The sequence below is a fragment of the Corythoichthys intestinalis genome, chromosome 21, assembly GCF_030265065.1.
Source record: "Corythoichthys intestinalis isolate RoL2023-P3 chromosome 21, ASM3026506v1, whole genome shotgun sequence".
Classification (NCBI taxonomy): domain Eukaryota; kingdom Metazoa; phylum Chordata; class Actinopteri; order Syngnathiformes; family Syngnathidae; genus Corythoichthys; species Corythoichthys intestinalis.
This window is the reverse complement of record NC_080415.1, coordinates 20,583,776-20,607,316: the sequence shown is the minus strand read 5'-3', so window position 1 is coordinate 20,607,316 and position 23,541 is coordinate 20,583,776. Positions and strand designations below refer to the sequence as shown.

The window sequence follows — 23,541 nt, the reverse complement described above, 5'->3', positions numbered from 1 at the left end:
TTATTATTAGTAGTAGTAGTAGTTTTTGTTTTATTTCTATTTATTTTATTCTATTTGTGATTAAATGTGATTTTTATGTATTTTATTTCCTATTTTGATTGTCTTGGTTATTACGTTGTATTGATTTAAATGTGATCTTTATGATCTTCATGTGATGTAAAGCACTTTGAATTGCCTTGTGTTGAATTGTGCTATATCAATAAATTTGCCTTGCCTTGCCTTAAATGTCAATTGTTTGAATTATATTATATTATATTATATTGCATTATGTTACATTACATTATATTACATAAAAGTTCTAAGTAAAAAAAAAGAAAGTGTATGGCATTGCAGTCAGGATGCAAATACACAAATATGATTTTCTGGGGCTGGCGAGTCTTTAATGACTTTAATGACATGTCTGAAGCGGATTGTTGACAAGTGCTTTTATCAGATGGCCTGAGGTATACCCCATCTTTGACAGAGAAGCACCATTTGAAAATGTTGTTTTTCAGCTCTGTGAAATGTGAATTATTTGTAGTATTCACCGAAAATATTTAGCATTTAAAGCCAGAGTTATGGTAATTGTGTCATCTGAGAATTCTACCATCTAATTGAAGGAGCAAGGACACCATCAACTTTCTTTGTTATAGGTGTGCAGGTTGGGGGGCATTTGCATGTGGGAGGGGCTCACCTGCTAGATGTTTAAGTCTAAATACTGTGACACGCAAGAATTGTATATTCCCACAATGGCTTGGAATGGATGGCGCAATATACTGTCGCTGATCATCCTTTTGACTGCAAGTAAGTCTGAACTTATCTTAATTGATTTTTTTTTTTCTCTTGCAGAAACAAGTCCCCTATTTGGTTTGTTTATGCTTTGCGTACATTACTGAAATATATGCTGCAATGACAAACCCGGGCAGGTTAGGTGTAGTGTAATTTCTTTTTTGTATAAATGATTATACTCAAACAAAATAATTGATTCCTGTTTAAACATGTTTGTTAAAAATGTTTTCCTTTTTCATGTATTATATTATCAAGACTGGAATTTCACATAAAATTTACAAGCTTTAATCATGTATTTATATTTATGTTTAGATATTCAGATATGAGCAAAGGGTAAATTCATCGTCACAAAAAACAAAAATTTAATCATCCAATGAGTCAAATTTGTTTAGCGAGTTTCAGAAAATCAAGTCAATAATTGTACCGAGTGTTTAGCTATTCAATGTCAACAAACCTGTTTAGGACAAGGAATAATTTGTGTTTCTCTGTGTGTTTCCGCAGAGTCGCATGCTCAACTTGATGGTAAATTTGGGATTATATATGAAGGATTTGTCTCACCGAATGAATATTCTTCTAATGCATTCGTCTTAACCACTATCTTTCCTAGTGTGTGGCCGCCCAACACTAATCACAAAAATTGTTGGGGGTGGAGGGGCACAAGAAGGAAGTTGGCCCTGGCAGGCTAGTCTGCAGAGTTTTGGAATACATGCTTGCGGTGGCTCTCTCATAAACAAAGAGTGGGTTATGTCAGCTGCCCACTGCTTCTCCAGGTGAATCACGTCAACATGATGATAGAAACTAGGGTTGTTCCGATCATGTTTTTTTGCTCCCGATCCGATCCTGTCGTTTTAGTTTGAGTATCTGACGATCCCGGTATTTCCCGATCCGATTGCTTTTTTTTTTGCTCCCGATTCAATTCCAATCATTCCCGATAATTTTTCCCTATCATATGGCGGAAAACAGTCAGGTGACTTGAAGTTCCGCTTTGAGACCCCCAATTTAACCAACTTTCAAAATTGTCCGATATGCATGTGTGATACATCATTGGTAAGCTTAAAATCTCAATTTTCTGGTGGAAGAAAAATTTTGAGCAGGAGGGCTTTTTTAAAAAAAAAAATTTTTTACACAGCAAAACACTATCTGGAGGTGAGAGCACGCGAAAACAGAATTACAGACGCCATGACTTTAACGAGATTTTATCGCGTACTTACTTTGTTTCGATCCAAAAACTCCACGTAGCATCTATCACTGAGTGTCAAGACACAGCTGTGAATGGCCTCATCTGGATTTTTGGGGGATTTTATGGGTGAAACATGGTAATATAACAAGGGTCGCGATGCAGAAATCGCAGACATCAAGGAGTAGTCGAGATTTTCTTTTTGATATATTTACCCTTTTAAACGTTTTTTTTTCAACTTTTTTTTGTTTGGATCAATTATTTATCATCTAACATATCGGGGAAAATGCGACAGTAACAAAAAAAATACAATTAAGCGATAGTTATGAAGTAGATATCAGTGACTTTTTTTTTTTTACAGACGCCCAATTTTTCATTGTGACGTAATTAGTTTAAAAATTTAAATATGCCAATGAATAATTTTTTATTTTATTTTATTTTTTTAAACTAAAACATAGACATCAATTAATGATTCTAAGCTAAAAATGACAGACATTTTAAATAATAAATATAATTACTTACCTTCTTTTTATGGCTATGTTGAAACAAAAGCGGTAGCGCGACGTCTGTAAACGGAGGTTTTCAGGGTAAAACGGTCAAATTAAAAATAGTTTGGAGGCTTAGTGCGCCATGAATCTGCTATGCCAGCATATAGACATATTATTCTATCAAACACAACAGTTGTTTTGGCTTAAAATACAGCAGTTTATTTTATAGAGGGGTGCGAGAGCAGAAACTGCTTTTTCAGTCTTGTCTGTGTTTTCCGCCATATACATTTTGGCAATGCATTAAGAAAAAAATGAATAAAACTCGGACGAATATATACATTCAACATACAGTACATAAGTACTGTATTTGTTTATTATGACAATAAATCCTCAAGATGGCATTTACATTATTAACATTCTTTCTGTGAGAGGGATCCACGAATAGAAAGACTTATGACTTTGTATATTGTGACTAAATATTGCCATCGAGTGTATTTGTTGAGCTTTCAGTAAATGATACTGAAGGCCATGCCCAAATGCATGATGGGAAGTGGAACCATGACAAGTGGAACCATGACTGTGCGTCGTGCTACCAAAGCATATATCTTCTCTGCGATGGGATATAATATAAAGTGTTAAGAAAAAGATCAATTGCTACCTTGCTTCCCCACATTGCTTACCATGAAATTTCTAATCGTAGGGAGAAGGATTGTAAGGCTTTAGCCTTTTAAAATAAGGCTCCAAAGGCTGCCAAAATTCACTCTACTCATTTCACGCTGCCTTTTAGCTCTCTATATAGGCAAAACGGTTTCATTACAGTTGGACCGCGACAATGCGTGAGTGGGTCGTGCAGTGCATGCAATAATTGCGTTAAATATTTTAAAGTGATACATTTTTTAAAAAATTAATTACTGCCGTTATTGGGATAAAGTTGGTAACCCTACCTTAAGCCTAAACTAAAGACTCTGGATAAGTGTAATATATTATGTCTGTAACGTTAAATACAATTAGAAAACGATTTAATTAAAAAATGTATACATATTAAAAAAAGGCACGGGCGATATTTTTTTGCCGATTCCGATACTTTGAAAATGACGTGATCGGACGGGACATCTCTAATAGAAACCTTTCGTCTGTTTTGATCATGCAATCTTTAAATTCACTTTGCAGCCCTAGTACCACTGGAATTGAAATTTCTCTTGGTCGTCAGAACTTGCAGGGGAACAACTCAAATGAAGTGACCAAATCTGTTGACAGAATCATTTTGCATCCAGGCTTTGACATTTTCAGTTTAGAAAATGACATTGCTCTGCTCAGACTCTCCTCACCAGTCACGTTCACAGACTATATCAGACCTGTGTGCCTGGCATCCAGTAGTAGTGTGTTCAACAATGGAACTGAAAGCTGGGTCACTGGTTGGGGAACGGTCAAGAAACAAGGTCAGGCACTGTTCGTTCTGTAAAATACGTTTTTGTGTAATTCATTTATTAAGCTGATACACTGTCCTTGCATTTTTTAGTGTCCTTAATTGCCCCTAACACTCTACAAGAATTGAAAGTCCCAGTTGTAGGAAACAGACAGTGTAACTGCCTGGATGGAGTAGGTTTAGTCACAGAAAATATGATCTGTGCTGGTTTTCTACAAGCAGGAAAAGAGGCTTGTCAGGTAAAGTACATCATGATTTCTTCTCAGTTAAAGTGTTGGAAAATATTTCAACAGACAGTTCAACTTTACATTCTTAGGGCGATTCAGGAGGTCCAATGGTGAGCAAGCAGGATTCTATCTGGATTCAATCAGGAATAGTCAGTTATGGACTTGATTGTGATCAGCCTAATCAACCTAGTATCTATACCCGAGTGTCCCGGTACCAGTCATGGATCAACACACACATCACCTCTGATAAGCCAGGTTTTGTGCAGTTCAACTCCACTGGGCTAGATGGTGACAGCAACTATAGTTGCGCTGGTCTACCTCCTCCCGTTACTGAAAGACCAGTTGAAGATCCATTGCCCAGCTTTACAAGTGCTGAACGTGCGTCACAATCATGATAACAACATAAAAATACATTATATGTACAATAAATACCCAGGACACAACCAGGAATTGTGACTGATTGTTTTATCGCTGAAAGCTTATTTCCAAATACATTATTGTTACTAATGTAATGTTGAATTTCAGTTTTCAGATTTCACTTGTATTTACACATTGTAATATTCAGCAAAGCTGTATTCAAGATCCCTTTAGATTTTAAACTACCGTGGTCATGAACCTCACGGCAAGGCTGTCAATAAACCTTGCAAGAAATTTACAAAAATGATTCTAATGAAATGGCATATTTGCAGTGTGTGGAATACCATCAAAGAAGCATAAGATAGTTGGAGGTGATGTTGCTTCAGAGGGAAGTTGGCCCTGGCAGGCAAGTCTGCAGCAATTTGGTATCCATATTTGTGGCGGCACTCTCATAAACAGAGAGTGGATACTGTCCGCTGCCCACTGCTTCACCAGGTGGGTAAGCCAAAACATACAACAGACATAGTACATTAATAATATGTTAAATCATCCAACAAACCTTTGGCGTTCTCTTTATAGCACAAACACCTTTGGTTGGTCAGTTTCTCTTGGTCTTCAGAAACTAGAAGGCAATGAACCACACGAAGTGACCAGCGCTGTTGCCACGATCATCTTGCATCCATTCTACAACAGTTTCAGATTTGAAAATGACATTTCTCTGGTGAAACTCGCCACTGCTGTCATGTTTACAGCCTATGTCAGACCTGTGTGTCTGGCATCTGAAAGCAGTGTGTTTAACAATGGTACTAATAGCTGGGTCACTGGCTGGGGAGCAATTGAGGAAGGAGGTAAGTGGCTTCTTCTGCAGTGACATAACATGTTTAAAGAAAAAATCTTAAAATGGAATCGGTTGAATGTACGTCATTGACGTTACTCTATCTTTCAGTGCCTCTCCCCTCCCCTAAGGCACTACAAGAAGTTGAAGTCCCAGTTATGGGAAACAGACAGTGTAACTGCCTAATTGGAGTGGGTTTAGTCTCAGAAAATATGATATGTGCTGGTCTTCAAGAAGGTGGGAAAGATGCTTGTCAGGTAGATTACCTTTAATTTGCACTTGTTTTTTAAGTGTTAATAGATGTTTTGACAGGCACTTATTCTCTATACTCTCAGGGAGATTCGGGAGGTCCAATGGTGAGTGAGCAGGATTCTATATGGATCCAGTCTGGAATCGTCAGTTTTGGGTTTGGCTGTGCTCGGCCTAATCTGCCCGGAGTCTACACAAGAGTATCTGTATACGAGTCCTGGATTAACTCCCACATCATCTCTGATAAACCTGGTTTTGTGCTCTTCAAACCAATTGGTATGGATGGTGATAGCCACTACACATGTCCTGGTCTACCCTCACCTGTTACTGAAAGACCAGCTATAACAGAAGATCCAATGTCCAGCATTTCAACTACAGTGTGTGGCAAGCCAACCCTGAAAACAAAGATTGTTGGTGGAGAAGACGCTGAAGCTGGAAGTTGGCCTTGGCAGGCTAGTTTGCAGAATTTTGGTAGCCATGTTTGTGGTGGTTCTCTCATAAACAGAGAGTGGGTATTGTCTGCTGCCCAGTGCTTCCTCAGGTGGGTTGACCAAACATGGAGGAATATGAATCTCCTCTATTTTGACTGAGTAATCTTTGGTATTCCCTCTGTAGCTCAAATACCTTTGGATGGTCGGTTTTTCTTGGTCTTCAGAGCCTAAAGGGAAACAATTCAAACAATGTGTCCAGAAATGTTGAGACAATCATTTTGCATCCAGGCTTCAGCATTTTCACCTTTGAAAATGATATTGCTCTTGTTAAACTCTCATCGCCAGTCACTTTTACAGACTACATCAGACCTGTGTGTCTAGCATCCAGTAACAGTGAGTTCAACAATGGCACTCATAGCTGGGTCACTGGCTGGGGAACAGTCCAGGAAGATGGTGAGGCATCTCATGAGTGGCAAACAAGAATTTTCCGACAACAGTACTTTTTAATGTTACTTACTTACCTGAAATTTTCTTAATGTATTATTTAGTGTCCCTCCCCTTTCCTGAAACGCTCCAAGAAGTTCAAGTCCCAGTGCTGGGAAACCAGCAGTGTAATTGCCTCAATGGGTTAGGTTTAATCACAGAAAATATGATCTGTGCTGGTTTTCTTGAAGGAGGGAAAGACACTTGTCAGGTAGACTAATTCTCCTTACCGATCGGTATATTTTAAAAGTTTTTTTGACAGATTTATTTTTTAAACTCCCCAGGGAGACTCAGGAGGTCCAATGGTGACTGAGCAGGGGTCTATATGGATCCAATCTGGGATAATCAGTTTTGGATTTGGCTGTGCTCAGCCCAACCGGCCCGGTGTCTACTCTAGGGTGTCACAATACCAGTCCTGGATCGATTCGAACATAATCTCTGATAAGCCTGGCTTTGTGCAGTTCAACTCCAGTGGGCTAGATGCTGACAGCAACTACACATGCCCAGGTCTACCTCCTCCTGTCACTGAAGGACCAGCTACAACAGAAAATCCAATGCCTATTATTTCAAGTGCGGTGTGCGGCATCTCACCGTTGAACACAAAGATTGTTGGTGGTGGTGATGCCCAAGAAGGCAGTTGGCCATGGCAGGCTAGTCTGCAGATATTTGGTAGCCATGTTTGTGCTGGTTCTCTCATAAACACAGAATGGGTATTGTCTGCTGCCCACTGCTTCTCCAGGTGCATCACCCAAACAAGAAAACTAATGCATTTCCTCTAACTTGATCAGCTAACCTTTGGCATTCTCTCTGCAGCCCAGATATCTTTGGATGGTCAGTTTCTCTTGGTCTTCAGAACCTACAAGGAAATAACTCAAATGAAGTATCCCGAAATGTAGATACCATCATTTTGCATCCAGGCTTCAGCATTTTCACCTTTGACAATGACATTGCTCTGGTCAGACTCTCATTGCCAGTCACGTTTACAAATTACATCAGACCTGTGTGTTTGGCCTCTAGTAACAGTGTGTTCAATAATGGCACTCCTAGCTGGGTAACAGGCTGGGGAACAGTCCAGGAAAATGGTAAGGCACTTTACTAGTGATAAACTGAAAATTTCCAACAATAATGTAGGAAACATACCTGATACACTATTCCGGTATTATTTAGTGCCTCTCCCATTCCCTAAAACGCTACAAGAAGTGAAAGTCCCAGTTCTGGGTAACCGACAGTGTAATTGCCTCAATGGATTGGGTACAATCACAGACAAGATGATCTGTGCTGGTTTTCTGGAGGGAGGAAAAGATACTTGTCAGGTGGACGACTTTTATATCATTGTCTTTTTAAGTTAAAAGATGTTTTGACAGATAATGTTTTCCTACACCCCAGGGAGACTCAGGAGGTCCACTGGTGAGTGAGCAGGATTCTAAATGGATCCAATCTGGAATCATCAGTTTTGGGTTTGGCTGTGCTCAGCCCAACCGGCCAGGAGTTTACTCAAGGATGTCACAATACCAGTCCTGGATCAATTCCCACATCAGCTCTGATAAGCCTGGATTTGTGCAGTTCAACTCCAGTGGGCTGGATGCTGACAGCAACTACACATGCCCAGGTCTTCTTTCTCCTGTCACTGAAGTGCCATCTACAACAGACGATCAAGTGCCCATTCCTTCAAGTATTGTGTGTGGCAGGCCAATCTTTATTACAAAGATTGTTGGTGGGGAAGATGCTCAGGAAGGAAGTTGGCCCTGGCAAGCTAGTCTGCAGATTTCTGGTAAACATGTTTGCGGTGGTTCTCTCATTAACAGAGAGTGGGTAATGTCTGCTGCCCAATGCTTCCCCAGGTGGGTCAACCAAACGTGAATACATTTACAATTCTTCCAATTTGACTGGCTAAGCTTTGGCATTCTCTCTACAGCACTAGTACCTTTGAATGGTCAGTTTCTCTTGGTCTTCAGAACCTACAAGGAAATAATTCAAACGGAGTAACCCGAAATGTCAACACAATCATTTTACATCCAGGCTTCAGCATCTTCAGCCTTGAGAATGACATAGCTCTGGTCAAACTCTCATCGCCAGTCAGGTTTACGGACTACATCAGACCAGTTTGTCTGGCATCCAGTACCAGTATGTTCAATAATGGCACTCATAGCTGGGTCACTGGCTGGGGAACAATCCAGGAAGATAGTAAGACACTCTACCTGTGATAAAATATATTTACCAACTATACTATTGGAAACATACTTAATGCACTGTCACTGTAATATTTAGTGTTCCTCCCATTCCCTGAAACACTCCAAGAAGTGATGGTCCCAGTCCTGGGAAATAGACAGTGTAACTGCCTGATTGGAGTAGGCTCAGTCACAGACAATATGATCTGTGCAGGGGTTCGGGAAGGAGGGAAAGACGCTTGTCAGGTGGACTACTTCTTTTTTCCTTTTTTGTTTTTTTTAAGTGAAAAAATGTTATTGACAATGTTTTTTCACAATTTCAGGGGGATTCTGGAGGTCCAATGGTGAGTGAGCAGGGTTCTATATGGATCCAGTCAGGAATTGTCAGTTTTGGAATTGGCTGTGCTAGACCTAAACAACCTGGGGTATACTCAAGAGTGTCCCGCTTCCAGTCCTGGATCGAATCCCACATCAGCTCTGATAAACCTGGTTTCGTGCAGTTTAACTCTAGTGGGCCGGATACTGATAGCAACTACACTTGCCCTTTACCTCTTCCTGTTACTGAAAGACCAGCAACAACTGAAGATCCAGTACCCAGTGTCTCAAGTGCTGAATGTGTGTCACAAGCTGAACTATACTATACTAGTGTAATTTATACTTAAGTTACGAATATTTGATGTGCTTTGAAGTACATTAGAATACAGAGTCCAAATGGCATGCGTGTTAAGTAGTAATAAAAAAAATTGTGACATGTTTTGAATGTAAACTACATCCTTTCAGTCTACTTCAGTTCTAATGAAGTAACATGTTTTACAGTTTGTGGCATGGCAACATTGAACACTAAGATAGTCAGAGGTGTAAATGCTTCAGAGGGAAGTTGGCCGTGGCAGGCAAGTCTCCAGACTTTTGGCAGCCATGTTTGTGGTGGTTCTCTCATAAACAATGAGTGGGTAATGTCTGCTGCTCAGTGCTTCTCCAGGTGGGTCACCGAAGCATGAAGACACATTTCTGTTTTGATCTGCTAATCTTTGTCATTCTCTCTGCAGCACAAGTACATTTGGATGGTCAGTTTCTCTTGGTCTTCAGAACCTACAGGGAAACAATTCAAACCAAGTGTCCAGAAATGTTGAATCAATTATTGTACATCCAGAATACAACAGTTCCAGCAATGACAATGACATCGCTCTTCTCAGACTGTCCTCAGCTGTGTCATTCACGGATTATATCCGACCTGTATGTCTGGCAGCTAATAGCAGTGTGTTCAACAATGGTACTCAAAGTTGGGTTACTGGATGGGGAACACAACATGAAGGAGGTGAGAAATTTGATATGTAATAAAGTAATATTTCTCAAATAAAATCACCTTTGTTGAATGTATCTGATATAGTGACATTCCACTTTTGTAGAAACCCTCCCCTTTCCTGAAAAGCTACAAGAAGTAGACATCCGAGTTGTTGGAAACAGACAGTGTAGCTGCCTCAATGGAGAAGGCTTAGTCACAGACAACATGATCTGTGCTAGGGTTCAAGAAGGAGGGAAAGGCCTTTGTCAGGTAGACTCCTTGTTGTCATTCTCTCTTAATTTTGAAATAATTTTTGCGAGCTTCAACAGACAAACTACTCGTCTCCAAATTCTTAGGGGGATAAGGGAGGTCCAATGGTGAGCAAGCTGAATTCCAAATGGATACAATCTGGAATTGTTAGTTTTGGTTTTGGATGTGCGTTCCCCAATAAACCGTGGGTTTATGCAAGAGTGTCCCGCTACCAGTCCTGGATCAACTCTCAGATCAGCTCTGATAAGCCAGGATTTGTACAGTTCAACTCTAATGCGCTGGATGCTGATAGCAACTACACTTGTCCTCTACCCCTTCCTGGTATTGACGTTACCACAACGGAAGGAACAGCTCTCAGCTCAACAACTACAAGCTCAACCCTACAAATTCCCACTGGTTACCATCTTTTTGTACTTCAAATAATTTTACCCTCTATTTTTTGCATTATTTCACACCTCTAGCTTGGACTTTGTTATTTGTCCCTCATTCAGCGCAAGTTTGTGGCATTGCACCTTTAAACAATCGCGTCGAAGGTGGCCGTGGATTTGTACTAGGTGGAACTTGGCCTTGGATCATAAGTCTCCACGTAAATGGACAGTACGCTTGTGCAGGAACTCTTATTACTTCCAGCTTCATCCTCACGTCTGCTGAGTGCTTCTCTAGGTGTGTTTTTTTTTTTTAACTGCATACCTGCTCTCTGTATAATCAATGTAATAGATGGTTAAATTACGTATTTCACTTCAGGTTGTACTCATCAATTCAAATTCCAAGTGTCCATATTGGAATAATTCTATTCTAATGCCATATATGCTACATACAGCTCTGCTCCAGTGGCCAGTAACTGGACAGTGTATCTGGGACAGAAAATTGTCAATGGTGTGGAGCAGTTTGAAATTACATTGGGCATCGACAGTATTACCATAAGCCAACTGGAAGGTTCCAATGTTGCTGTGCTGCATCTAGAAAGGGATGTTGGAGTCAGTATTTACCGTCAGCCTGTGTGTTTGGATCTCAACAATGCAATAGCCTTCCCTGTTGGCAGTCGCTGCTGGACTGCAGGCTGGGGAAACCAGAACGCAAATCAAAGTGAGGACATAATGGCCATGGAAATTTTGTATCGAGATGGGATATACTAAAATAACTTAATATATATACACATTAATGAGTATGCATGTTCTTTTCAGGCATCATGAAATCTGAAAGACTAAGAGACCTTGAAACTGAGGTAGTCAGTTGCAGAAGTTCTGTTTCTGATCAGGAGAATATTTGTACCTCTTCCTTGGACCTTCAACAGGTACATTCCTTTTACTCATATCCATATCAACTTGTCAGATTTAGCCTAATAAAATTTGATTTCCCTTTGGCTTGATCTTATTCTGTCTCACCCTTTCTTTTACATCTTTTGCTTTAACCTGAGCTATCTGTTGAAAAAAATTCAACAACCAAACAACATCATCACATCCGGATTTTCTGTAGTTTTTCTACCCTTGCTTCGTACCTGGTGGTTTCATTGTGAGCGATCTTCTACTAACATATCCAATGTCCATCATATGGACAGGTTCAAACCATCCTAAAGTAGCCTGTCTAGGTTTGTCTTTAAACCTTCTGGCCTGGGCTCTGATGGAAGATCACTAATACTTTTATGTCTTTGTAGGGGGATGTCGGTGGCCCTCTTATCTGCAAGTCGGAATCATCATGGTTCCAGGCGGCTGTTGTTTCAAAAGATACTACAATCCTCCGCAACAACATTCAGGTGTTCTCCAAAACATCTCGTTTTGCATCATTCTTGAAGGAAACGGTAGGCGAATTGCCATCTGCTGCAGCTACTTCCTCAGCAGGTGCACTAGGTTCCTTTAGGGCATCCCTCCTTTCTTTAGTTGTGGCTTTGACCTTCACCTACCTGTTTATTATGGAGAAGCATGAGGTTTTTCATTGCTGCCCTTGTGCTTAAGGCACATTAACATTGGCAAATGTAAGAGTAGAAAAAAATGGTACAATGCAAACTGGTCACTTTGAAGCCCCAAACTGTACTGCTTGGAGGACATGTTGTCGTTATGCTAGACCAGTAAATGAAGTACCATAGATTTTTTTAATTTTTTTAATTATAAATATTTTTAATATTTTCAACAATACAATGAAATGCAAAATAAGATACAAAACAATGATACAATTCTATAGTTGTTTTGCAGTATGTTTTTCATGTTGATGCATATACGGCAGGTGTCTTAAGCTTATAAACATGCTGTAAAATAATAGTGCAAAAATGTCATCCTTTATCTGAAATTCCTTTAAATGATGTGTTGAATGGGCATCAGCAAGACGATTAATTGACATTGACGTCAGTGTTTTGGATAGCTGAAAGCAAAAGGCTCAAAATAATTTCTTGAATGTTATTATTGCGGTGTGAGTGTGGCTTCATCATTCACTGTTTCTCCGCCGTCAGCCTCATTGATCATATCCTTGTATTTACTCTTGAAAAATCCAGCCTGTGAATACAAAGTGTTGGAATGTTATCAGGATGTATTTGTGTGATTTATTCATTACTTCAAGTCCTTATTTTCTCACCTTATACAGGACAATTGAGAGTATAGCCAGTATTGCCAGTCCTCCTATGGAACCGCCAACTATCTCTTTGGTAAAGTCTGGTTGGGGATACACTTCTACCTCTGTTACAATCTAATATGGAGAATAACATTTAAGCCAATACATTCAAATTCTGTCACCTAATTGTAAAATTACCTTGTGCACGGGAGGGTTACTATTAGATGATGTTGAAAAGAAGATGTACTGGTTCAGGTCATACTCAAGACTGGCCGTGCTGATGAACATGAACTTGGCCTTGTTGAGTCCGATCTATTTTAGAGTAACAGCTGTGTTAGATGGGCTGTTCAGTTCAGTACAAAGTACCACAACCCGATAACATACAATGGGGCAAGTAAGTATTTAGTCAACCACTAATTGTGCAAGTTCTCCCAATTGAAAATATTAGAGAGGCCTGTAAGTGTCAACATTGGTAAACCTCAACCATGAGAGACAGAATGTGGAAAAAAAACCAGAAAATCACATTGTTTGATTTTTAAATAATTTATTTGCAAACCATGGTGGAAAATAAGTATTTGGTCAATACCAAAAGTTCATCTCAATACTTTGTTATGTACCCTTTGTTGGCAATAACGGAGGCCAAACGTTTTCTGTAACTCTTCACAAGCTTTTTACACACTGTTGCTGGTATTTTGGGCCATTCCTCCATGCATATCTCCTCTAGAGCAGTGATGTTTTGGGCAACACGGACTTTCAACTCCCTCCACAGATTTTCTATGGGGTTGAGATCTGGAGACTGGCTAGGCCACTCCAGGACCTTGAAATGCTTCTTACGGAGCCACTCGTTTGTTGCCCTGGCTGTTTGTTTGGGATCATTGTCATGCTGAAAGACCCAGCCACGTCTCATCTTCCATGTCCTTGCTGTTGGAAGGAGATTTTCACTCAAAACCTCTCGATACATGGCCCCATTCATTCTTTTCTATACACAGATCAGTCGTCCTGGTCCCTTTGCAGAAAAACATTCCCAAAGCATGATGTTTCCACCCACATGCTTCACAGTGGGTATGGTGTTCTTCGGATGCAATTCAGTATTCTTTCTCCTCCAAACACGACAACCTGTGTTTCTACCAAAAATTTCTATTTTGGTTTCATCTGACCATAACACATTCTCCCAGTCCTCTTCTGGATCATCCAAATGCTCTCTCGCGAACCGCAGACGGGCCTGGATGTATAGTTTCTTCAGCAGGGGGACACGTCTGGCAGTGCAGGATTTGAGACCCTGGCGGCGCATTGTGTTACTGATAGGAGCCTTTGTTACTGTAGTCCCAGCTCTCTGTAGGTCATTCACTAAGTCCCACCGTGTGGTTCTGGGATTTTTGCTCACTGTTCAGATCTTGCATGGAGCCCCAGATCGAGGGAGATTATCAGAGGTCTTGTATGCCTTCCATTTTCTAATAATTGCTACCACAGTTGATTTCTTTACACCAAGCGTTTTACCTATTGCAGATTCAGTGTTCCCAGCCTGGTGCAGGTCTACAATTTTGTCTCTGGTGTCCTTCGACAGCTCTTTGGTCTTGGCCATAGTGGAGTTTGGAGTGTGAATGACTGAGGTTGTGGACAGGTGTCTTTTATACCGATAATGAGTTAAAACAGGTGCCATTAATACAGGTAACGAGTGGAGCCTCGTTAGACCTCGTTAGAAGAAGTTAGACCTCTTTGACAGGCAGAAATCTTGCTTGTTTGTAGGTGACCAAATACTTATTTTCCACTCTAATTAGGAAATAAATTCTTTAAAAATCGAACAATGTGATTATCTTTTTTTTCCCACATTCTGTCTCTCATGGTTGAGGTTTACCCGTGTTGACAATTACATGCCTCTCTAATCTTTTCAAGTAGGAGAACTTGCACAATTGGTGGTTGACTAAATACTTATTTGCCTCACTGTACATATGCTAGTGCATTACCTGCTGGATCCATGCTGAACTCATATTGGCAGATATTTTGTACTGCTTGTTCTCCAAAGTTTCCATGAACCTGTTGCAATGAAACACCCTGCACGTAGCAACTGAGCAGTCCTGTGGACATTCAAGCACATGATATGCATGTGTACCTAATAAAGTGCTTACTTCTAAACAGATGGATATGCTGCTCTTACCACCATCTTATTTCTTTGCACCAGATCAACAAAATTTGTTGTATTTGCGCTTTCATCATTGCTAAACTGGCAGTCTGGAATCTGAAATAAAGACAGTTCATGTCAACATAGATGTGAGGACGTTCAAGGTGTGCCCAAACAGCTATATTTACAGATACACTGATATGATGGGCTACCTGCAAACTGTTCAAATTCTGCCAGATGTCCATTTCACCAAGCTTCACTGGCACTCTGATCACAACTGTGAGGTTCAAGGCTCGGATGGTATTGGAAACCTAATACAAAAAGTGCTTAGACTAATATAACAACGTGTACTTTTTTCTTTTTTTAATACTCTTACCAAAACTGATTGCTGGATTGATTTTTGCACATCACTTTTTCCATAGGTGAAATTGATGTAGCTTAGCGAACTGAAAAAAAAAAAAGTAATAATTATACACTTAAGTAATGATCAAATTATCGTTACAGTCCATTTACACACCTTTCCATTGTAACAAAAATGCTGTACTTCACACCAATGTCTTTGAATTTGTAAGGCTGACTTAAAGCTGAGTGTTGCGCATTCCCACTAGAACAGAAGACAACAGTTGAAGTGTGCAAAAAATGATGATATCCTACTAGACTGGAACTCCAGACTAACCAGCTATAGAGTCTGGGACCCAGCTCCTTATTGGCCTCTCGAGCCCGAACGAAATCGTCCGTGCAATCAAATTTGTTTATTTGCGTGACGTGTTCTTAACGAGCAACGCTACTCTTGCGCGTTGGAACTCGTCTTCACAACAACACAGATGGTAAACGGGAGAGCCGAGAATATGTTCCTATTCGCGGTAAATTCAGTTTTGAATGACCATAAACACATTGAGTCGCTAAAACCAACAGTCTGTCTCGCGTTAGCCATGTTGAATAAACTTCTCCGTTTTCCGTTCTCCTCGTATGTTTATGTTCTCGCGCTAGTTTCTTGTCGCTTTACCAACGTCACGTCCGCTCTTCGGTGATTAGTCCAATCCACTGTCTGTTTGCTGTGGCTTGCTCCGCCCAGGGAATTTGACCCACGAAACAGTCGCCAGACTCTATAGACCCTACTCACCGAAGTCACAAAATGACGTGTCGATGTATCCGGCCGCCATATTGTCCGTCATTGTGTATCTGTATTCTCAATGGTTTCAATTTGTCGTGCAATTTATAGTGCAATTCATGGAAGCCCCGGTGCTTTCAGACGCTGTAAACTCATTGGATGTGTTGCATAAAAGGCGTTATGTGGAAAAGCTTCGGTCGGTCCATACGCCTAAATCAATATTTTTCGACCCGCTGTCTTCGCCCTCTCTGCCTGACATCTGCTACCCTGATATCTACAACTATCTTGTCCACAGAAACTCAGCCTATTCTCACGAAATTTTGAAAAACTTTAAGAGCAGCACTCTAAGCAACATTACCCCGTGTGACCATTTACTTCGAATTTTCTAAAATGGCGACAATCAATAAAAAAAAGTTGACTGCGATGGCCGACGCTTCAAGGATAGGTGGATATTGGACTATTTCTTCAATAAAACACGCAACAACTGTGTCTGCCTCATTTGCAAAGAGACAGTCGCTGTTTTCAAAGACACGCTGACATGTACAACAACATTACAGGGAAGATACGCAGCGAGAAATGAAAGCAACTTGAAGCTAGTTTAATTTCACAGCAGCAATATTTCGCAAGAGCCCGAGTGCCGAAAGAGAACGCCACAAAGGCGAGATTGTTGGAATTATGAATTAAAAAAAAATAATTATAAAGCAAATGTGACACACAGAAGGGCTTGCTAAAATTTGTTTAAATATATTGTTCTACGTAAATCAGCCAAGGTAGCCCCCCACATTTTTACCACACCAAATCTGGCCCCCTATGCAAAAAGTTTGGACACCCCTGTTTAACGGATGATCCGTAGACGAGGCCAGCTTCTTTCACTTGTTACCAGCTAAATATTATTTAAAAAATAATGATGGTGGAAGAAATAAGCATCTTGAATTCGAAACTGTATGTTGTCGGCGATTAGCCTCGCAATGATCTTAATTGTGGTTGTCAGCCCAAAACCCTCTAAATATATATTAAATGCATCTTACCAGATATAAAATGACTACTACATAATCTGTGGTGATCGTTTGGTGCCCAGTTTTCTCGTCGAATTGCAGCAGTCCATCTCGCTCTCCTCTCCGAGTCTCTCGGAATACGGTAGAACTTCAAGTCTCTCCATCTATCTTCTCTGTTACTGCAACCAACCGCCACACACGCCTTCACCATTTTGATTATTAATGTTAACGAGCAGAAAAACACGCCATAATAGGAGGAATTTATGTAGCGGTAATGCGTAAACACGACGAGCTGACGGACAATATGGCGCGGAGGCGTGGTTGTGACGTCATGTGAGTAGGGTCTATAGCTGGAACAGCGGTGAGTCTGGAGTTCCAGGCTAATGATATCCCACACACTGGTGGAAAACCCTACCTTGTTGCATTTGCTGTGACAAACATCCTGTTGTCCAGTTCGCTGTTGGTGTCAATACCGTACGACACCACGAAGGTAGCCTGAAATGTAATCGAATTAAATATACTTATTTTGGGTCTTTGGGGCAATACAATATTATCAGGTACTGTTCTACTAGAGGTGGTAAAATCACTCACAATCTGTACTTAAGAAGTACAGATATTTAAGTGAAATCTGTTACTATTGGCACGGAGCAAACCTTCGCGTTGCTTCTGAAAATAGGTTTGTCAATGGTGCACTCTGTCCTTCCACGGGCTTGACCACCTTCACTGTCCAAAGAATTGCACTCAATTCGTCCCTTTATGGAAAACAAACAAACAAACAAACAATAATGCCTTTGTAGATTGTCGGCAATCTAGGTGTTGCTAATTAACAATCCAGAATCCCGCTAAGTGAAGAGGAAGTCTGGTTGATGTTCATCCTTACCTGCAGAGCAGTAAATTTCCTGTATGAGAATCCAACTGGGTACGTGAGAACAACAAGGGTGTTGTAGGAGTTTTCTCCCTGGTTTTTCACAGATATGATGACGTTCAAGAGTTCATCAATGCCCACTTTGACCTCCAAGGAGCTGCTCCGTAATGAGGGAAGTCAGACATTGCGGAAGCACAACTTCAAAACATGATGAATTTTTTTACCTGCTGAAGTTAAAATCCAGTTTGAGGTTATCTTCACATGTTTTGTCCTCGCCACAATCGATCTCAAAATACAACTGTGGAGAGCAGAAGATGGATGATATTGAATCATTGTGAGATGTCTACACGTTATGAGGCATGAATAGATGAAGGTGTCTCACCGGATAAGGGGTCATTTGGGCCTGTTGAGCCAAAGAGGGACTCAGATTATTAGCGGCGGGCAAACCTTCAAATGTGAATCGAAGCTCATTGTAAAGAGGATTCAAAGAGTCTTCTGGGCAGGGCTGCAAAATTCAACATGTTGTGGAAGAGTATCCTATGAGGTTTTCGGCAATTCACTATCTGGCAACCTACCTCGATGTAGAACTTGACTGTGAAGCAGTTTGACGCTTGTAAGTCGAGAATCATGGTCCCGCTTGTTTCTCGTTTTTTTTCACTCAAGTAAGCTCGGTTGCTGGGAACCTTGCGGGTGGCGTCCAGCGTTAAAGTATAATTAACTCTCGCTCTTGCTGTGACATTTTTGATTAAGTGTTAGCAAGATACATGCACGAGTCACTGAATGAAGATACACACGGATTTTTAAGCACCTCCTTCCAGGGATGAGATGCTGCTCATCAAAAAGCAGATTTCTGCATTGAAAGGCTTTGGGTTTTCACAAGTAGCGCTTTCTGTCAAGACTTGTTTTGGGTTATAGGACAGTGTGCTGTCTACCATTACTATGGGTTTGGATCTGGGAACAAAGAGGTAGACACAATGTTTACACATTACAACAAGTAGGAAAGTCAAAGTGTGAGTAATTTCTGAATTACTCCCAAGATATTGCCCTAAATAAAGTATCGATGGAGAATCATTCACCTGAGTAAGATGACTGTTCCTTTTGAACCCACTGCAAGGTCACTCAGGTTATCCCCGCTGAGATCCGCTGAAGACTGGCCGATGGACATACCAAAGAACCTGAGACCTGAGTCCAATTCTGATCCAGCAATCCTCTAAATGAGTCAGTGAAAAACTTTTTGTTTTATTGTGTCAGTGTTGGAATCACAACACTCTTCAATGTGGTGTTTATTTTCATGTTAATAGGGGTTATAGTGCATAATTTATGTTTTTTTGTCAGTCTGCTGTGTGTGCAGGGAAGAATAGTTGATATTTGCAATTTACTTGTGAGAAAGTAGCAGAGATTCCTCTTTGCTCGCCGTGAAATATATAGACGCTGCCCTGGCCGTCATCCTCCAACGGTGCCCCGACCGCCAAGTCGTTAAGTCCATCTGAGTTGAGGTCAGGCAGTATGGCGAGGGAAGAACCGAATCGCCCTCTGGGAGATGGGACTCCTCTCAGCACTAAAGGAGTGTCGAACTGACAGTCTACTCTCTGGAGGATAAATAAGGACGAAAGTCATTGTTGAGAGAATTTGAAGAGAAAGCCTCCCAAAAATGAGTGCCTCACCAAACGGATCATGCTGCAAACGTAAACCCTCCCCTCTCTATCCTCTTCCACAAACATAGGGGCAGAAATGAGCACGACGTCCGTGAAGGCGTCTTGGTTCACATCCATGGCACAGACCACTGCTCCGAAATATTCACCAATCTGGTACTAAAGCCAGAATTAAAAATGTTTTTAGAAATTCAAAAGATGAATGTTTTGTGTACAATTTCAGTGGCACAAAGTAAACAAGAACAAGCTATGCTAATATTTACAACAGTACAGTAATCCCTAGTTTTTGCGGTTACTGGGATCCCCCCCCCACCCTTGATAATCAAAATCCGTGAAGTAGAGGTGTAGGTTATTTACATGATGATTATTATTTTTTTTGTGTTCAATGTATTTATTCAGATTTAGCATTGAAAATAGATACATATAAGACATGATTTTACTTTTTCCCCCCAAAGTATAATTATTAAATTCTTCATTGAGTGAGTCCTCTCAAAACGACTCATACTGCTTAGACCAGCATATGACACAACACAATGAGTTGCCATAGCGATTACAGTCAATGTTTAAAAAGCTAAACGAGGCGACGGCCTTTGAAAGGTAGTTGTCAGGCCACTTCAAAGCAGCTCCCTTGTCACTCATTGTTTACTTTAACAAGCTGCAGCTGCCTGGTGGGAAAGAAACCCTTCAGGAGGTAGAGTGAGAGGCTGTACGTGATCGAATGGGACATCTCTATAAAAATCCTGCATTTATTATAATTTATTTATTTATAAAAAATTTTTATGGAAAAATATTCACGATGGACTGAGGGCGCGAAGTAGCGAGGGATCACTGTGGATTCATTTTACACTACTATTTCAGGTACACTGGAAAAATTTCATATAATACGGAAATGCCCCAAAATCTACAGGAAGTGACCTAAGGTCAATAGAAAGTGAGGCAGAAATGCCAGAAAATCAACAGGAATTGTCTCTAAAAGTTAATAAAGGCTTAAATGAAAGGAAGTGACCTTGAAATATACCACAACCAATACGTATTGATCCCAAAATGCCCCAAAATAAACATTAGATGCTCCAAAATGAATAGCAAGTGACCTCGAATGGCCCCAAAATAAATAGGAAGTTACCCTAAATTAAATTTCCACAATGTGCAACTACTAAGGACATTTTTCATCTCAACAAGACTTTTTCCTGGTTAAATGAAGACTAAATTAAAAAAATAAATAATTTCCCATAACTATTGGCCAGTTCTGAAATCAAAACTGGATACAAATTATGTGACACTGTGAGAGCATACCTGCCATACAAAGGGGTCTATTGTTTGTATAGCTCTGTTTTGAAGAATCACCATAACAATCCCTCTATGTTGATATCTTGGTGCACCAACTACCGTCAGCGTTTCAGAGCTTGTTTGGGCAATGGTTATGGAATAACCTGAAAGTTAACGAACAAGGTGATAAAAATGTACAGCGTGGCTCCAGATCCAGCAGATTGAAGGTGATTGTCTTATACCTACCCAGATAGCTGTCAGGATCAATGTCTGTCGGCAGATAGGAACTCTGTACCTGGTCTGTGTATGTATGAAAACCTCCTCTCCAACCGTTTGCCCCAACAGAAGCTATTTGTATTCCCTGGAATGACCACAGAAACATCATGAACATTTGTGACACATTTTTTGGTGTGTGCACGAGTGCTGTTTTTTACATCAGGCATATAGGCGGCACTGAATCCAAGCTGAGCCATCTCCATTTTTAGCTTCTCACCGCTTGTTTGAGATCCTACGATCATCACAAAAATATGTGATAAGTCATGCAGACTATTACGAAAATAATGTTGTGATATTTTTTTAATAATATACATATATGTGTACTTTCGATCTTTACCTTCAATAGCAAAGATGCTGTCCTCCAAAGTCTCCTGTATTGCGTTAAGCGCGCTGAAGCTCCCTACGCGAAACACATGCTTTGTCGAGGGAAGAGATGCGATGGTATTTAGCTCCTTTATTGCATTAGGACGTTGAAATGCACTCCCCACCTTGTCAAAAATAGTAAAAAAAAAAAGGGCGTATTTAAGAATCAAAAATTCCAATTTACTGTGAACGTTCTTGACATACAACTTACCCCAATAGCAAATCGAACTATATTTTTTGTCTCGGCTGCCTTTATTGCGTTTGGTAAACTGCGGCTATCGGTAGATTCTCCATCTGTGATTACTATAAGAATCTTTTTCACAATCAACCTGGAATCTTCTGTTTCTACAAAGACTGTATTCCTATGAAAACAAAGAGCGTTTTCAATAATGAGTATGTATTCAGATTGTAGAAGATGTGTGGAGAAAAAAAAAACATACGTAACACTTAGAATGGCACGGGCTGTGTTTGTCCCTCCTCCTAATTGCTTTATCCCTTGAATGTCATTTCTCCAAGTCGCAAATTTGAAGGTAGAAAAATCAGAATGGACTGTGGGTTTGTTGGAGAATTGGATTATGGCAAACTTTAGAAGAGATAAAAAAAAGGTACGTATTAAAATACTGTACTTACAAAACAACAAAATAAGCCAAGTCTCTCACCTTGGAATCTTTGCCCACAAAGGAGTCGATGAGACCTATGACAAAATCCTTCATTATCTTAAAATCTCCCGCGTCAACGCTGCCAGACCCATCCAACAGAAATGCGATGTCTGCTTTATTTCGGCACTCTTGTGAAAAACGAAAAAGGACAATTATTGTTTTCACCGTACTGAGGGTCATTTCTAAAGTCTAACATCATGAAATTATGAAAATAACCTGCCCCAGAAAAACGATTAGATTAATAATTAGCTGCAAAGGTGTAGGCTCAACATTGGTAGGGACGATATAACCTATTAAGATATCCAAAGACCGATCTACATCTGAGGCATACTAGACTACCCCAAGACTCGAACTAAAGTACTCTAGTGAAATTCTGATGTATGATTTCATTTCCAAGATTTCTTTTTCATGTCAGTTTGTGTTTATGTCAGTGTCCCCCTGAAGTGGACCGATTCTTAGATAGCTCCCAGTTTTTTTTTTTTTTTTTTTTTTTTTTAATAAAGGGACTTGCACTCTCAAGCTACCGCGTTGCATTACCACAATGCACACAATGCAAACAATGATCCAAATGAGGGAATCTAGCTTGACTTCGTCGTTCCTTGTGGAGGCTGTCCTGACCGCAGTAGTTTTGCAGGTTAGCAAGTTCAAGCAGTTTAATGTTATGCTAACTGTAATGCAGGTCAGACTTTCAGTAGAAAAATTAGTGGTGTTACCGCAATCTCCACAACATTGACGTCTTTTTACATGACTTGCAGTGGCCGCTGCTGGCCCCCAAAAAACTAATATTCCTCCCCTTTGTAGGGGGCAGAGGAGGCAGCATGATGTCGACATGAATCTATCGGGGCTGTGTGACTGTGCATGTGTGTCTGTTTGGGGGTGGGCGGAAGGGGCAAGTCATCCGCCAATCCCCTTTCGTTTCAGGGTATGGGGGAATGGATCGGCACATTCAGCAAGTGAAAAGGGATAAACGTAAGTCTGAAAATAATGAAAATAGTTCACTTAATAATGGTAGGGTCTATTGTATTCTTACAAAGTATGGTAAGACAATCTAAATGACCTATATAACTGAACTCATTATACAGTATAATCCAAACAATGTTGCTTAAAAGTTGGTAGGAACAATTTGAGCATCCTGAAAAGTTCGGTACTGTTATGTCCCTACCGTCCCTATGCAAACCTTGATTAGCTGTCTGTGAATCGAGGGTATTTCATATTCCATGCACTGAATTGATCGCAACTGGACTTTCCCGACTGAGCTTTGTTGCATGAACTGATGAAGGCTGTTTTGATAAGAGGTGAAACTTTCTTTTTGTCGAAAACAACCAGCACAAAGCTATTGTGATTGAATCACTTCCCTGACAAGTTTGTTGAAACAGAGGTTTTCTATTTCTGTATGATCCTTTTCTATTGTAATCCAAACATTGATCCTAATCCTTTACGTGCTGTCATAAACGTTCATATTTGTTCTTTAAAGCGTACACAGGACATTAAAGTGTGTTAGACAAATAACAAACAATATTGTGTGGGTGGTCC

The 23,541-nt window shown here is 40.3% G+C and overlaps 2 protein-coding genes across 3 annotated transcripts in view; one reads left to right on the top strand and one right to left on the bottom strand.

The window, feature by feature from the left end:
• Positions 1 to 728: 728 nt before the first annotated feature.
• LOC130909925 (uncharacterized) lies at positions 729 to 12,112 on the top strand. The gene is given in 22 exon segments (XM_057826878.1): positions 729 to 783; positions 1,270 to 1,290; positions 1,376 to 1,538; positions 3,604 to 3,872; positions 5,390 to 6,068; positions 6,143 to 6,411; positions 6,507 to 6,652; positions 6,726 to 7,180; positions 7,255 to 7,523; positions 7,609 to 7,754; positions 7,828 to 8,282; positions 8,357 to 8,625; positions 8,740 to 8,855; positions 8,933 to 9,224; positions 9,426 to 9,588; positions 9,656 to 9,924; positions 10,016 to 10,161; positions 10,248 to 10,557; positions 10,653 to 10,824; positions 10,982 to 11,247; positions 11,346 to 11,455; positions 11,816 to 12,112. Coding segments are annotated over 22 exon segments (5,337 nt in total).
• Positions 12,113 to 12,278: 166 nt separating this feature from the next.
• LOC130909248 (integrin alpha-M-like) overlaps positions 12,279 to 23,541 on the bottom strand; it is a 28,477-nt gene continuing 17,214 nt past the window's right edge. The window contains exons 1-26 of one of the 2 annotated variants that reach the window (XM_057825485.1): positions 23,186 to 23,388; positions 22,009 to 22,136; positions 21,790 to 21,932; positions 21,561 to 21,711; positions 21,324 to 21,474; positions 21,145 to 21,218; positions 20,957 to 21,071; positions 20,738 to 20,874; positions 19,457 to 19,603; positions 19,172 to 19,381; positions 18,869 to 19,002; positions 18,601 to 18,743; positions 18,368 to 18,522; positions 18,175 to 18,297; positions 18,017 to 18,090; positions 17,808 to 17,949; positions 17,581 to 17,679; positions 17,343 to 17,422; positions 15,339 to 15,425; positions 15,198 to 15,267; positions 15,034 to 15,132; positions 14,858 to 14,938; positions 14,667 to 14,777; positions 12,901 to 13,014; positions 12,727 to 12,837; positions 12,284 to 12,647 (exon numbers count right to left, since the gene is read on the bottom strand). In XM_057825485.1, the coding sequence (XP_057681468.1) occupies positions 12,555 to 12,647; positions 12,727 to 12,837; positions 12,901 to 13,014; positions 14,667 to 14,777; positions 14,858 to 14,938; positions 15,034 to 15,132; positions 15,198 to 15,267; positions 15,339 to 15,425; positions 17,343 to 17,422; positions 17,581 to 17,679; positions 17,808 to 17,949; positions 18,017 to 18,090; positions 18,175 to 18,297; positions 18,368 to 18,522; positions 18,601 to 18,743; positions 18,869 to 19,002; positions 19,172 to 19,381; positions 19,457 to 19,603; positions 20,738 to 20,874; positions 20,957 to 21,071; positions 21,145 to 21,218; positions 21,324 to 21,474; positions 21,561 to 21,711; positions 21,790 to 21,932; positions 22,009 to 22,062 (2,898 nt within the window). In that variant the 5' untranslated portion in view covers positions 22,063 to 22,136; positions 23,186 to 23,388 and the 3' untranslated portion in view covers positions 12,284 to 12,554. Of the gene's footprint in view, positions 12,648 to 12,726; positions 12,838 to 12,900; positions 13,015 to 14,666; positions 14,778 to 14,857; positions 14,939 to 15,033; positions 15,133 to 15,197; positions 15,268 to 15,338; positions 15,426 to 17,342; positions 17,423 to 17,580; positions 17,680 to 17,807; positions 17,950 to 18,016; positions 18,091 to 18,174; positions 18,298 to 18,367; positions 18,523 to 18,600; positions 18,744 to 18,868; positions 19,003 to 19,171; positions 19,382 to 19,456; positions 19,604 to 20,737; positions 20,875 to 20,956; positions 21,072 to 21,144; positions 21,219 to 21,323; positions 21,475 to 21,560; positions 21,712 to 21,789; positions 21,933 to 22,008; positions 22,137 to 23,185; positions 23,389 to 23,541 lie in introns of those variants that run through there. The other variant, XM_057825484.1, reaches the window with a different exon arrangement.